Source organism: Ustilaginoidea virens, chromosome 7, assembly GCF_000687475.1.
Source record: "Ustilaginoidea virens chromosome 7, complete sequence".
Classification (NCBI taxonomy): domain Eukaryota; kingdom Fungi; phylum Ascomycota; class Sordariomycetes; order Hypocreales; family Clavicipitaceae; genus Ustilaginoidea; species Ustilaginoidea virens.
Window position 1 is genome coordinate 1,652,423 of NC_057322.1, and position 13,293 is coordinate 1,665,715.

General features: G+C 53.9%; 7 protein-coding genes across 7 annotated transcripts; 5 read left to right on the plus strand and 2 right to left on the minus strand.

Annotated features, from left to right (window-relative positions):
• Nucleotides 1-134: 134 nt before the first annotated feature.
• Nucleotides 135-1,827, minus strand: UV8b_08121 (uncharacterized protein; the record flags this gene model as incomplete). The annotated part of the gene is made up of 2 exons (XM_043145618.1): nucleotides 135-363; nucleotides 1,454-1,827. The coding sequence occupies 2 exons, from the start codon at nucleotides 1,825-1,827 to the stop codon at nucleotides 135-137; spliced, it is 603 nt and encodes a 200-aa protein (XP_043001553.1).
• A 338-nt stretch (nucleotides 1,828-2,165) lies between these two features.
• On the minus strand, nucleotides 2,166-3,361 carry UV8b_08122 (uncharacterized protein; the record flags this gene model as incomplete). The annotated part of the gene is made up of 3 exons (XM_043145619.1): nucleotides 2,166-2,184; nucleotides 2,252-2,821; nucleotides 3,204-3,361. 3 exons carry the CDS (start codon nucleotides 3,359-3,361, stop codon nucleotides 2,166-2,168), a joined length of 747 nt encoding a protein of 248 aa, XP_043001554.1.
• Nucleotides 3,362-6,036: 2,675 nt separating this feature from the next.
• Nucleotides 6,037-6,846, plus strand: UV8b_08123 (uncharacterized protein; the record flags this gene model as incomplete). Its single annotated transcript, XM_043145620.1, has 3 exons — nucleotides 6,037-6,108; nucleotides 6,172-6,411; nucleotides 6,484-6,846. The coding sequence occupies 3 exons, from the start codon at nucleotides 6,037-6,039 to the stop codon at nucleotides 6,844-6,846; spliced, it is 675 nt and encodes a 224-aa protein (XP_043001555.1).
• Nucleotides 6,847-7,503: 657 nt separating this feature from the next.
• UV8b_08124 (uncharacterized protein) lies at nucleotides 7,504-8,064 on the plus strand (the record flags this gene model as incomplete). The annotated part of the gene is made up of 2 exons (XM_043145621.1): nucleotides 7,504-7,653; nucleotides 7,711-8,064. 2 exons carry the CDS (start codon nucleotides 7,504-7,506, stop codon nucleotides 8,062-8,064), a joined length of 504 nt encoding a protein of 167 aa, XP_043001556.1.
• A 655-nt stretch (nucleotides 8,065-8,719) lies between these two features.
• UV8b_08125 (uncharacterized protein) lies at nucleotides 8,720-9,109 on the plus strand (the record flags this gene model as incomplete). Its single annotated transcript, XM_043145622.1, has 2 exons — nucleotides 8,720-8,922; nucleotides 9,010-9,109. 2 exons carry the CDS (start codon nucleotides 8,720-8,722, stop codon nucleotides 9,107-9,109), a joined length of 303 nt encoding a protein of 100 aa, XP_043001557.1.
• A 648-nt stretch (nucleotides 9,110-9,757) lies between these two features.
• On the plus strand, nucleotides 9,758-10,394 carry UV8b_08126 (uncharacterized protein; the record flags this gene model as incomplete). The annotated part of the gene is made up of 4 exons (XM_043145623.1): nucleotides 9,758-9,832; nucleotides 9,902-9,954; nucleotides 10,008-10,264; nucleotides 10,363-10,394. The coding sequence occupies 4 exons, from the start codon at nucleotides 9,758-9,760 to the stop codon at nucleotides 10,392-10,394; spliced, it is 417 nt and encodes a 138-aa protein (XP_043001558.1).
• Nucleotides 10,395-11,630: 1,236 nt separating this feature from the next.
• UV8b_08127 (uncharacterized protein) lies at nucleotides 11,631-12,828 on the plus strand (the record flags this gene model as incomplete). The annotated part of the gene is made up of 3 exons (XM_043145624.1): nucleotides 11,631-11,640; nucleotides 11,723-12,339; nucleotides 12,391-12,828. The coding sequence occupies 3 exons, from the start codon at nucleotides 11,631-11,633 to the stop codon at nucleotides 12,826-12,828; spliced, it is 1,065 nt and encodes a 354-aa protein (XP_043001559.1).
• Nucleotides 12,829-13,293: the final 465 nt, after the last annotated feature.

The window sequence follows — 13,293 nt, forward strand, 5'->3', positions numbered from 1 at the left end:
CAAAACAGTGAGGACGGGTAGGTTCTGCTGCCCAGTCGACATTCAGCGATTGACCGATCGCATTTGGGTCTGAAGTAGATGGGTTAGAGCGGAGCGAGGGCGGAGAGAGGGCGGAGAGAGGACAGACATGCCGGTCATTCCATCTTGATGCGCTTGGCGAGCATCTTGTCGTCGGCGTCTTCGGCCTTGAACGGCAGCTCGTCGTCCATGTCAGAGTAGTACTCTGGAGCTACTTTGGACGTCTTGGAAGGGGCCTTGCGTTTGCGTGGCGTAGCGCTCTTGGTGGGAGAGCCGGCGCTTCCAGCGCCGTTGTTGGCTTTCTGGGGGGAGGTCTGATCCCGACGCAGTTTCTGGATGTGCTGCCTGGAAGCACGCAGTCTGTTAGCGAAAACGCGTGCCAAAAAGACGTGGATGAAAGAAAAGAAACAAGAACGGAAGGGAAGGAGGAAGAAAGAAAACGGGGAAAAGGGAGCAGAGAATTGAGTGGTGAGATACGTCACGCCAGAGCACGTCGTCTGGAATCCGTGGGCCTGCATGTGCTCGGTAATCTTGGCAATGGCCTCTTTGTTCGGCTTGGTCACTTCGATGAAGGCTCTGAGGAGAGCGAAGTGCGAGACGTCGTCCCATTTGTGGGAGGCGGACGAGCGCTGCGTAGAGGCCATGATGGATCAAGTGAGGATGAGGTGAGATGAGATCAAGGCTCGAGGTGTCCGGCAGCGCGGAATGCAAAGCAGGGTTTGAAGGAAGAAAGGAATCCTTCACAAACGCAGGTTGTATGAAGTGAACGCGGGGGCAGTGTGTGAGAAGAAGAAAGGAGAAGGATGAATCGTAAAGCTGCGCAGAAAGATGGATACAAAAAAAAAAAAAAGGTGTAAACATTGACAAAGTCGAGCCAAGGTGAAAAGCGGAAAGCCGACCACCAAAGGTTGGAAGAGGAGAAAAGGGTTGCATTACCGAAGCGCGCTCTCGGTAAAGGTGTACCCTCGATCAGCCAGCTCGGCCATGATGGAGTTCGACTGAGCTGCCGAGAAGCTAACGTGCTGGAAAATGGCCATGAGTACGTCCTGATGGACTGTCTCGTCCCATCTCATGTGATTTCGGGTCATTTCGAAGGACAGAAGTGCGGACAGGCGTTGCAAAACAAGGACAGGACGAAGAGACGGACAAGTTGCGACAGGATCGAGGGGGTTTGTGACAAGCGAAGAGACGGAGGGATGATTTGCGTTGGGGGAGAGGAATTTAAGAATCGGTGCCCAAGAACGAGATGGGTTGGGGCATAGGCAGGTGAGCCGGAAGTGAGACGGCTCGCGACCGGGTGGCATGTCGAGCAGGAGGGAGCTGAGGATCTCTTCCTTTGCGGTAAAGGAGGAGAAGAAGAGGAAGAAGAAGAGGAAGGAGAAGGAGGAAAATAAAAATACTAGGATACGCAGCAGGAAAAGGAGAAGTGGCTTACCGTATCCCCTCCCACGTAACCTTGTGATGCATCTCATCCATGCGCGAAGTGATGGCGTTGCGAACCTCAGCCGTGTGTGCGCCCGTTTCGGCGCCGGCTTCGAAAAAGGCCACGACGAGGTCGTGCAGAAACGCGGCATCGGCCCAATGTCCTCCTGGTGCCATGGCAGAAATGAGAGTGGTGCAAGTTGAGGATGAACAAGGAGCAAGTGGAAAGCCCGTGCTCGTGGGTATTCCTTGATTGATGCGAACGAGGAGAAACGATGGAGAGGATGGAGACGATGAAAGCCACGGAAGCAATGGAAACATATGAGTTGGGGCAGGACGCTCAGTTCCGATGCTTGGAGGGGAGCGCGTGAGAGAAGACGTCGGCATCGGGAGAGCTGGTGTGGGTGAAGGCCGGGTGAGAAGAGAGCCCAGGCAGACCAGGCGGTGACGGCGATGTGAGCATTTGGTGAGAGCGCCTAGTCGATTCTATCGGATGCAGCCGGCGCATCTGTGCTCAACCACTCGCTATTCGATATCATGTCATCGTACACGGTCCTTTGCTTTATTTAGCACCTTGTCCCCAACCTTCGCATGATATATCCAACGGCGGGATTTTCCACACAAAGAAGAATATAAACAAAGGAAAAAAAAAGGGGGGGGGATAGAAAGATACAGAGAAAAAAAGGAAACGCGAAAAAGAGGAAAAGAGGAAAAGTCCCCCCTGATCATGCCTCATAATCAAACCTTGATATTCCAAGTTAGAGCCATAGGGTTCACAGTTTGCAACCGGCAAGGAGAAGGGAGAGCATACTCTGACGAGTACCGGTGTGGACCTGCAGCGCCGTTATCTGCAGCCAACGCCAAGACTGCTTCGTCATCGAGTGGCGGCGACTGCTCGTCTTCGATTTGCACTTGCTGCGCCTCTATCCGCTGGCGCTTGATGGGAGGTTCGTCGTCCTCGCCGTCGGCGTCCTCATCAGCTTCCACCACTTCGCTCGTGCCATCTACGCGAGGTGCGGGTGCAACGGCCATGTCTGCCGCCGAGGGCACGGCGTCGAAACCATTGGCCCCGTCCGGCTTGCCCGGCTGCTCTGAAAGCATGCGCAGACCGCCCTGCGCTTGTGAAGCTTGCAACTCGTGGGCAGCAGTTGGCGGGGTGGACACGGCGCTGGGGTTTGGTCCGGCGCCCGTACTCGTCACCCGACCTGGCGGCAGTACAGGCTGAGCACCAGAAGAATCCTGCTTCCTGGGACGGCCTCTGCCGGGCCCCGGCCGACGAGTGATGGGGTTCATGGTCGGGTCCGCCTGCCGAGCGGTGAGGGGGGCGGTGCTGTCTGCGTCGGCTTTGTTCTGCGCTCTGCGAAGACCCTGGAAGTGTTGACTATGGGGGAGACGTGTCAATGGGGAGACGCCTTTGATGGTGAGCAGAAGAATAGAGATGGAGAGAAAGAGAGAAAGAGAGATGAAGAAGACGAGGACGACCAGGCAACAGACATTCAGGCAACATGCACAACCTCACTTGAAGTCGACAAAACGACGTGGGGCAACAAGGACGCCATGATGTTGTTATTGTTTTTGCCGTTGCTGTTTAAGAAGGAGGAGGAGGAGGAGGAGGAGGAGATGGGTGATGGTGATTCAATTGGAGAGTTGAGCGAAACGGGCCGCGGAAGCAATGCGCAAGATACTAAGCGGCTATTCATGTGTCGTCATCCAGCCCGGATAACTGGATAACATGCGCAGAAACCAACTATCGAAAGACATACCGGCATCCCTCATTGGTAAAACCGTATCCCAGGCTTCTCATCTGGTTACCAATGGTTGTCCATTCTGCACCACTGATGACACCAATGTTCTTAACAGACAAGATGGTGAAGAAGAGGTCCTTGTCGGCACGGTCATTCCAGTTCTTGAGGTTCATCATGGGGGTGGGGACGGTGTAAGTCGGGACGGAGCAGCTGGGCAAAGCCAAGGAGGTGGTGCTGGTCCCGAGCCTGCGTTGCGGATAGGCCGTGTTAACGTGGCTGCCTGGTGCAGAGAGAAAATTGATAGTGTGATAAATGTCAGGCGGATTCGGGACAAGACTGGATGATTGGGGTTGCGCCATGACGTTTCCATGGCCCGTGCGTCGACGGCACTGGGGCCGACACACCGTTACGCGGATCGGCACTGAACAACATTATTCCGCGGCCCAGCGATCCCGTCTGCACCCTCTGAAGGGTGACTGAAAAAGGGAGACCTGCGAAAACACGAAGAAGGAAAAAAAAAAAAAAAAAAACCCCTCGGCATGAACGGATGACAGACGGTGACGCGGGTTTTTTGCCACTTTGAGCGCTTTGAAATGGGCGCCTGCGTCTGTCGGGGGAAAACATGTCACTTGCTTCAGGTTGAGATGCGCAGACTTAGCCGGGGTTGGCACGGCGTTTACCCGGACTATCCCTGGCCAGCGGTGCCGCTAGTCAGGTCGCCCATGCCACTTATTCCTCTCGGCCAACAAGGGTGGGGGGAGCCTGACTAGAGACTACAATTCCTGCCTAGCTGCTTCATTAGACCGCTCACGTGAGTTCGTGGCAACCTGGCGAAAAGCTAGTTTCACAGGTCCCCGCACCAGGTCGCGCCCGTCGCGTCTCCCAACCACTTCACCCCATCCCCTCCACGACGACAATCGCAGATTTGCAGCCGTTGCATTTCCATGGAGACGGAAAAAATCGGACCCAATGGCTATAGCGAAGCTTGTTTTCTCTGAACCAAATTTCCTCGGAGTTTTTGGGACTTTTGGGTGTCGAAATGTCAAAAATTCGCATCTTGTCGACTGTCATGAATGCCCCTCCTTTTTTTTTTTGGTTCAATTTAAAAAAAAAAAAAAAAAAAAAAAAAAAAAAAAAGAGAGAAAGGACAACGCCGTCGTTGCCTCAAAGGTATGATGACAGGGCCCTTGTGCTCGCATCCCCCCCTTTTTCCAGACAAATGCGGATCTGTTTGGCCCAAGTGGGAAGCTTGGCGGAACTCCGTGCTCGTTGGCAACTTGTTCATCTCGCATTGAGGCTCTGTGACCAAGTCTTCTCCCGTTTCTCCCCTAATGGTGAGCAGCTTCCCACGCGAACTCTTCGACTTGGCAAATACAAACAAGAACATGTCCCTACGATGTCCTTTTGCAGGGAGATATTGGAACCGTGGCCGAATCTTCATCATGGGCAAGACTCTGGGTGGGCGTCAAATGCGCAGGCCTAGCGTAGCGCACCACGGAGTCGAATGGGGCACGGAATGAATGAACTGCAGCGCCATCAATAATCAGACCATACACCCCTTTGGTTGTCTGTTTTTCTTTTTCTTTTTCTTTTCTTTTCTTATTTTCCTTTTCTTTCTTTGCTCGCCAGTGATGAGTCACACCATGTTTCAGTGGTCCATGCCGGCAAACGCTATCCCTGTCGTTTAAATGATTTTCCCTTTCCATTATCGCGAATGCCATGGTCAACTAAATTGTTCAACTGTGTTACGAGGCTTGCGACACGGCCTGCTGGCACAATGAATGCAAAGCTCGCTGTCGGCCAGAAGAGCCAGCCGTTGACGTTGGTGGGGCTGGCTGACTGTTTGACGCTTTAGGCTTTGGACAGCCCACTAGCTCGCCATCGCATCCCCCGGACCGGGTGGCGACCCCCCCCCCCCCCATGCTGCCATGGAGCATGCCTCAACATGCCATGACCCATCCTCGACTAAACCCAGAATCTCTAGCCCCATTCGTGTTTGCCCATCGCATCACCTGCATGAGAACTTGGCCCTGCCGTCCAGAAAGGGACGCAGCACCAGGCATCCAACGACTAATCGCGATGTTCTCAACGCCGATTCGATGGAGTCTTCGTGGTTCCTGGATCCTCACACCCCTCCCCCCCCCCCCCCCCCCAACCCCGGGCACCTTGTTTTGCCTTGCCTCGCCTCGCCATAAATATGGCCCATGTACCAGAACGATGGCACTTGACGAAGCCTGAGATTGATGCCTTTTAAGCCCAAGCACATCCCCAGGCCGCGACATCTTTTTTTTCTCCCTCTATTCGTTCAATCATTGACTCTCCTGCAAAGTCTTTCGTGCTCCCTTCGTCATCTCTTGCGTGGACCATGACATGACAGCCTCTTGAAAGCAACCACAGCTTCTTTCAACTCCGACACCATTGCCGTTTACCACCGCCACTTCGCCTCGTCATTTCAGCATTCGCTCACAGAAACTCGTTTCGTACCTTTCTATTGATTTGTATCGGTGCTTTCTCTCGGCCAGTCCAACCAAGACACGCGGACCAAGCTTCATGCCCGCCTAGTCGCCCACCCGCTTTCACCCCCCGAATAAAAACAGCCTCCTCACAAGTGACTGCATGCTGCCTCATCTTCCAGGTTGGACCAGAGCTGCCCAGGTGATCGATCAGTCGCCTGGATATTCACTCAAGGCGGACTAGACCGATTCCTACACTTGACTTTGATCTTCATTTAAAGACCTTGCTTCTTCCTCTACCTCTCTCTCCCTCGTCAGCCCTGCTTGCTTGTCGTTGGCAACCATTCGTCACATCGCACCCGTGATAAAGGGCTTTCTCTTCCAATTACTTGCTCATCATGTCTCCCAACGGCGATAACGCCATGGCTCGCTTTCTTTTTGCCATTCTGAAGCAAAAAAATCTCAAGGATGTCCGTCACCTCTTCCCGGATTTCCCATCATAGCGCCGTGGCGTGCTGACGGTCAGTGAACAGATTGATTGGAACCAAGTCGCGCAGGATCCCGTCTTGCTGCAGCCAATTTCCAACGGACACGCTGCTAGAATGAGATATTCGCGCTTCCGAGCTACCGTCACGGGACACGAACCTCAACGGCGGAATCGCCACGGTGAAAAGGATCGAGTTTCCAAGTCGTCTTCAAGGAAGGAAGACTCGTCCAAGAAGGGCGGCATCATCAAGTCGGAATCTGGCGTGAGCCTCGCATCTTTGACTCAGGTTTGTCCCTTGCTCTTCCATTGAGCCAAGTACGACTAGAGGCACTTCATTGACAAAAACCGCCGACCCTAGTTCTCACCCGCCTTTCATTCACCCCCTTACTCGACAGATTACGAGGACTTGAAAACCCGATTCCTCACACCCTGTAGTGATGACATGACCCTAGCCATGTCAGTCAACCCTGCTGCCCTCGAGGACCGGCAGCACCAAAAGTCGGGTGCATACTCATCGACAATGGACTGCCACTCTGACTTGTTCACCGACCCTGGCAGTCTCACACACTCTCCGGCCTTTCCCGCCTTTGATGCCGCTTATGAACTGGACGGGTTCAGTGCTCATCCTGCCGAGCTGAATGGTCCAAATCTGTCAGATCTCAGCGGTACCCGGTGTGCGCCAGAGTGGAACGAGGACTTCCATGACCCTCAGCTGTTTTGATACCCCGCGGAGCGAGACTTCCCAGAATATTATCATGTGTCTTGGAAATTTGATTGCGAGGAGAAGTGGAACGGCATACGGTAGATCCTTCTCGCCGTGCTAATGATTTGACGATGAGGTGATGAAAAGGGCACATTGAATCTTTTTTCTCTACAAGGGACAGGCGTTTGGGCAGATTTCTTGTTACAAATTGTATATTCGTCGCTGAGCTGCGTTTTCAAATAAAAAAGTCTGCGTTCAAGGATTTCTTCTCAGGGGGGCTCAAGCATTTTCTCCTGTATATTGCTGGCAAACGGCGCGGCTTCAAGGAGGGTATGGCACTGGCCATTTTGCCGATCAAGTACAACATGTTGATAACTCACATTCACATCACTTTGCCCCGGCTTGTCGCTCAGCGCTCTCTTATCACGACAACACCTGCCAAAATCTCACCTTTTCCCTTTTGTTTCGTTTCGTTTCGTTTCCTTTCTTTCCGTTTCTGTTCCTTTTCATTCCCCCAACCGACACCCCATATCAAAACCACTGCTTACCACCAAGGACTTTTCTTCCATCCACACCATCTACAGCTAACCATTTCCCCTTTGCACTTGCCGATAAGGTCTGTCGGCCATGCCACGACATGATTTCCTCCCCAAAACTGACATTTTCTAGCTCATCATGGCCGAGACAACCCCCAAGAAGAAGGAACCCACCGCCTCGGAAGCCATGTTCTTCTTTGCAATTGTCAAGCATACCCGGAACAAGGCAGACATTGACTGGAACTCCGTGGCCATGGAACAAGGGTTCAAGAACGCCGAGGTAGCCAAGGTATGCGTGCTTTTCTGTGCTTGTACCCGTGGGGGCACCCTGTGCTGATAGCTGCAGGTCCGCTTCGGCCAAGTCAAGCGCAAGCTGGGAATCTCTACAACCGACTCCCCTGGCCAGAGCGCGGCACCACGAACCCCAACCAAGGTGAGGAGCGCGGCGGGTACGCCCACCAAGGTGTCCAAGGCTGCGGGACGAGTTGGAGGAAAAGGGAAGGGGAAGGGGAAGGGGAAGAAGGGGGCTGTAAAGAAGGAAGAAAGCGAGGAGGAGGACGATGATAATGGCGACGACGACGACGTTGATGACTCCGTTTCGGCGGTAAAGATGGAGGAGGATGGTGATGAGGATGAGGATGAGGACGATGCGGAGCTGCATAGGGAGGTCAAGCAGTTTCTGGAAGAGGATCCTTATTGAAGGCTGGAGCTAGGGTCTTATAGCGGCGTGGGTTATCACGAGGCGCGAGTGGTATTCTGGCACGGCATTGGCAGCTTAGCGCTGCATCTCGTGTGAAAGTGGGCTGGGGCTACTGCCTGCATATGTGCCTCTTGCTAAAGGCACGGACAATACAAACGCGGATAAGACATGCTTGCCTGGGCGGAAGCACCAGGAGCATGGTGAGGCTTTTTGCGAGACCCTTCGTCCGGTGTATAAGCCCTTGGTCCAGAAACCCCAGGAAGAGGTGGCGAGTGTGCAATGGTCCGGAACATCCAGAGCCAGCTGGCAAGCCCTCAGTGACAGAGCAGCTGGCCGGCAACCCTGTCTCGGAAATTTACTTCAACTCACATCTCGCTGACATTCGCACCTCACGCCCGCCTCGCCCACCGGCCCTCTCGCCAGCGCGACGTTTCTCTCTCTACGCAGGCAAATCTGCTTCTTCCCCCTTCCTTTCCCCCTTCCTCCCCCCTACATCCAATTCCCTTTCCACCGTCTTCACCACGCTTCTCCCATCCGTTTCATAGGACTCATCTCGCGCAAGAAACCCATGCAGAAAGGGCTTGCTGCCAAACTCCATCGCCACATCGACACCATACCCAAGGATTAAAGGCCTCGCAGAGAACCGAAAAGAAGGATGCCTCGCAAAGCAAACGTCACGGTCGCGACTCCCACACCCGGCGAAACCGACTCCTCCCCCGGCCTGACCGACAACGAGATGCGCTTCATCAAGGCCGTCTTTGACAACATGACGCAGAGGCCCGACGCGAACTGGGAGAGCGTGGCTGCCGACCTGGGGTTGAAGGACGCCAAGTGCGCCAAGGAACGCTTCCGGCAGATGTCTGTCCGGCACGGCTGGCGCGAACAGGCGGGCGGAGGCGCTAGTCCTCGCAAGGGGGGAGCAACCGGGGCGTCAGGCGAGGGTAGAGTCAAGAAGGTCCCGCGGACGCCTACCAAGAAGACGGCCAAGTCGGCCGCCGCGGTGGAGAAGAGCGACGAGGAGGAGGACCAGGCCGCGGCGGAGTGAGCCTGGGCTCTGCAGAAGGCGGTGGATATGGCATGGGATTGAGGGCGGGACGACGGATGATGATGATCTTTGCCCAGAGAATGAAGCAAGGGGCCAAGTCTACGGGTCAAGTCGCAGAAAGCGCTCCCCGGGCTGATGGATGTACGAATGGGATTTATGTTTTGCGGACGGGCTCCGGAGAGGAACGCCTACTACATTCAAAAAGATGATTTCAAAACTACAGATTGCTCACCTGGGGTTGTGTCAGTGACTGGAGGTTCGAACAAGCGTAGATGGCTGTTGCACCAAACGAAGTGACGCCACACCCGCCGACGCCACACCCGCCACCCCATGTGCGGCTCTACAGGGGCAACCTGCACTTGTGACGGATGGACTGGCCAATCGGCTGCGGCCCTCGTGGTGCGGCTGCAACATCACTTTGCTCTCACTTACACCTGGTTGCCAGGCCACCAGGCCACCCTGCCCTTGCAACTGCAAACGAGTCACTCGCTTCACTATCAGATGCATAAGCTTCCTTTACTTCGCTCCTCGTCTTTTTGCACGACGGAACTTATCCCCAAACAAGCCGAAGCTCGCCACGTTTTCCTTAAAACACTGCTCTGCAGCAGAATTACCTTTCGAGAAACCACCCTTGAGACGTGAACCAATATGCCTTCCACGCAAGAACCGACTGAACAGGTCAGGTTCCTCGTCTCTTGTATTGGACACACTAACAATGGACGCGTAAGCATGCCTCTTTAGCGTTGCAAGCGGAGAAAAACATGGACGTGACGGACGCTGACTCCTTTCTAGCCCGACTTTGCGGCCGTTGCTGAAGAGCTGGGCATTGTTTCCAAAGCCGCAGCGTACGACGCATCCTGCTCTATCTTAATCCCTCTAGCTAATCCTTGGAATCTAGCCAGAAGCGGTACGAGCGCATGCTCAAAGCCCATGGTGTCAGCACCGCCAGGTCGCCTGCCAAGGAGGCTGAGGAGCTTCCCAGCCCCGACACAACTCCCGTGAAGCGCAAGGCTGCGGCTCCCCGGGCTGCCTCCGGCTCTGCCAAGAAGCCCAGGGCTGGCAAAGCCAAGGTGAAGAAGCACGAGTCTGATGACGAGCCCCTTGACACCAAGGACGATGTCAAGAAGGCGGAGGATTCCGACTCTGGCCTTTCCGGTGAGATCCCGCCCCTGGTGAATGCCCCGCGACCGTGTCATTGCTCTTGCTGACTTTTTTTCTCCTTCTTTTCTTTTCCAACGAACCATGATGAGAAGATGTCCCTTTGATTGATTGTTCAGAGATTTGAACGCAGTGAAACGGGAATAAGAAAAACGGAGAAAACGAATGGATGAAAGAAACTCTGCGCCATTTAGGATTGCTTTTGGCTGGTGATGCGTAGTCAGTATAAGTGCCAATCGGCCACAGCGCGTTGCCAGGATACTAGACTAAACTTGTTGCTGACGTTCTTAAAGAGTGCGGTTAGGACCCAAGATGGGACACATTTGCATGGCGAACAGGATCTGCTTTTTTTTCTTTTCTTTTTCACAATGGACTGCTTTATATGTATTTTTGTGGGCTTGTGAATGGCTTGGGCCGCAAAAAGGATATATAGCTTAAGATTACAGGAATCGATAGCCACTTGATGGTCCAACTTCTGCTCTCGAATACCTGTGCCAATTCTTCGAGTGAACCCGAGGTTGCTGTCGCTGCTCTTGAAACCCAGCCTTGACGCAGCCTTTGGAGGAATACAACCTTGCCTTTGGCGCGCAGCTGTTTGTATCGAAAGTTTTGCTTGCAGGAAAGCTTATGGCGCGCGGCGCGGCTTCGCATGCGGGCGTGCAGAATACTAAGCGAGCCTCGCCAGCTGTTGCAGCCGCCACCTCGACCAGACGATGCCACAGACGACCAAATCTTTTACTCTGCATCAATTCGCCCGATTCCTTTCCCTCGGCCGAGTTTCTTCAACGGCGAGATAAACGCTCTTAAAAAAAAAGTCTGTTTTGCAGCTCTCGAGGGCACCTGTTTTTTTTTTTTTTTTTGTTTCTCATTTTTGGCTTTCTCACAAACAGTTCCCTCTTACTCACTTCGCGCAATCCACCAATTTGTTACGCCCACGCTTTTCTTGGCCCCCCCCCAGAGTCTCATCTCATTGTCTTGGAGCTAGATTCACTCATCTTTCCCAATTAACCTCACTCACTTCTCACTTTGCGACGTCGGTCTCACCATCATCCAAACGAAATTGCTCCCTGACAAACGGCCTCGTCTGGTTTTCTTAGAAGCTCGTTTCTCCTTCTCCCTCTTCTTGCTGGTTGACATGGGCTCAATCTCGTCCAAGAAGCCGGCTGCCAAGAAAGAACGCTCCCCTGCAAAGGAGCGCAGATCTCGGTCGAGGACCAACAATGCAGCGGCCTCACTTCACTCGTCTAGCAATACTAGCTCTCCGTCCAAGAAGAGCACGCCTCGGACTGCTAGGTACTCGCATCGCCTTCCCACAGACCAGCAGCGGAAGGGAAATGGACGTGTTCCTGGCCGAAGTTTGATCATGTGGAACCGTGAGTCCTTTTTTTGCTCCCTCCAGTTCCCCCCAATGGCCAGCTCGTTTGCGCTCACTCGGCCTGACAAATCGAGCAACAGGTCCTCGAATGGCTGAGAAACTGCTCCTCCACATCCAGTATGAGTGTAGTCGATACAAGGTACAGTTACCATGGGACGCCATTGCTCATCGTCTTCACCCTGGCTCCTCCGGCCAAGCTGTCTGTCAGCACATCAGTCGACTTCGGAGAGAACTCGTAGCAGAAGGACATCTCGTCCCGCCTTTGGTGCCGAGGTCGGCCCCCCATACCGCCCCCGAGATCCGGGGCTACATTCGCCAGGACATGGAGGGCAGTGACATAGAGACCACCCGTCCTGTGACGTTTGACGAGAAAATCGACGACCCCAAGTTCAGCCTGCCAGATTCGATAAACCTCCGCGAGGAGGAAAGCGTGCCTTACGAAGATGCTGATCGATTTGAACGATCCCCTTCGCCGTCTGTTTCGGTGGAGGAGTCTGTTTCGATGGAGGAACCTGTTTCGGCGGAGGAACCTGTTTCGGCGGATGAACCTGTTTCGATGGGGCAACCCATTCCGATGGAGGACTGGCAGTTCCCATCGCCTACGCCCCTTCCGCTAGCCCTGCCAACAGTTTCCGGTGGTGTTATGATAGCTCACGAGATGCTCCCGCCACGATTCCCGGCCTTGGCCGATGAAAATGTAAGTGGATTTTGGGCGTTGCCAAACGAGATACGAAGCTCAACAGTTTAGGAACAAAACTCGAAATACGACACTAGCTCTGCTTCTACGCTGGAGGCGACACAACCCCTGTTTGAAGATGAAGCATCGCCCAACGAGTCCTTTCAAAGCACTGAAATCAGGCCCGAAGAGGAACTTGCTGCCAAAGAACGGCATCTGCTGGGCGCTGGCCAGCGCGAACCCACGTTTGGCTACACGCTGGCTGCCGCTGGACCTTGGCCGCAGCACATCCTCTACCCTACCTTTGCTCCGTCAAATTTGTCCTCTGCTCCTGCTGTTGCCTTTCACGAGCACGAATATTTCCGGTCGCCCTTCTCCATGCCCACGGCTGCTCATTACGCTTCATACCGTTCAATGGGTTCGGCCGCTTTGGGAGCAGAGGCACTTACTCAACCTTTATCCAGACCCAAAATCGAGGATCCGAGAAATCGAGATCCCGGTGAGCCGTAGCTAAAGGAGGGGGGAGAAATACGAAAAAAAACATGACGGCACAAAAATGTGCGCGTGTTCAAAGGTTGTCGGCTGCGACTTGAAAGAAGGTGATGGGATGGGAAGAATCAATAACTAGCACATTTAGCTCGTGGAAAACGTGTCGCTACCCACTGGTCTTTGGATCACATAGTTGCACATAGGGGGGACAGTAGGTAGTACAGAGCTTATCACTTGGCTTGCTGACCGCTGATAAGACGGGCAAAGCATCATCTGGGTTTGCTGGTACAATAGAAAGGAAAGCCGGATAAAAATATGACTCGGTTCCGATAGTGCCGGAGCACGAGGCCGTTCAAAAGTATTAGAACTCTTTCGACGTGACCCGTGACGAGGTTGCGTACGGAGTACTACCCTCCGTATGGAGATTACGGAGATGGGTCCAAGCGGAGTACGGGCGCAGCTATGGAAGCTTGGGGCAATTGGCCA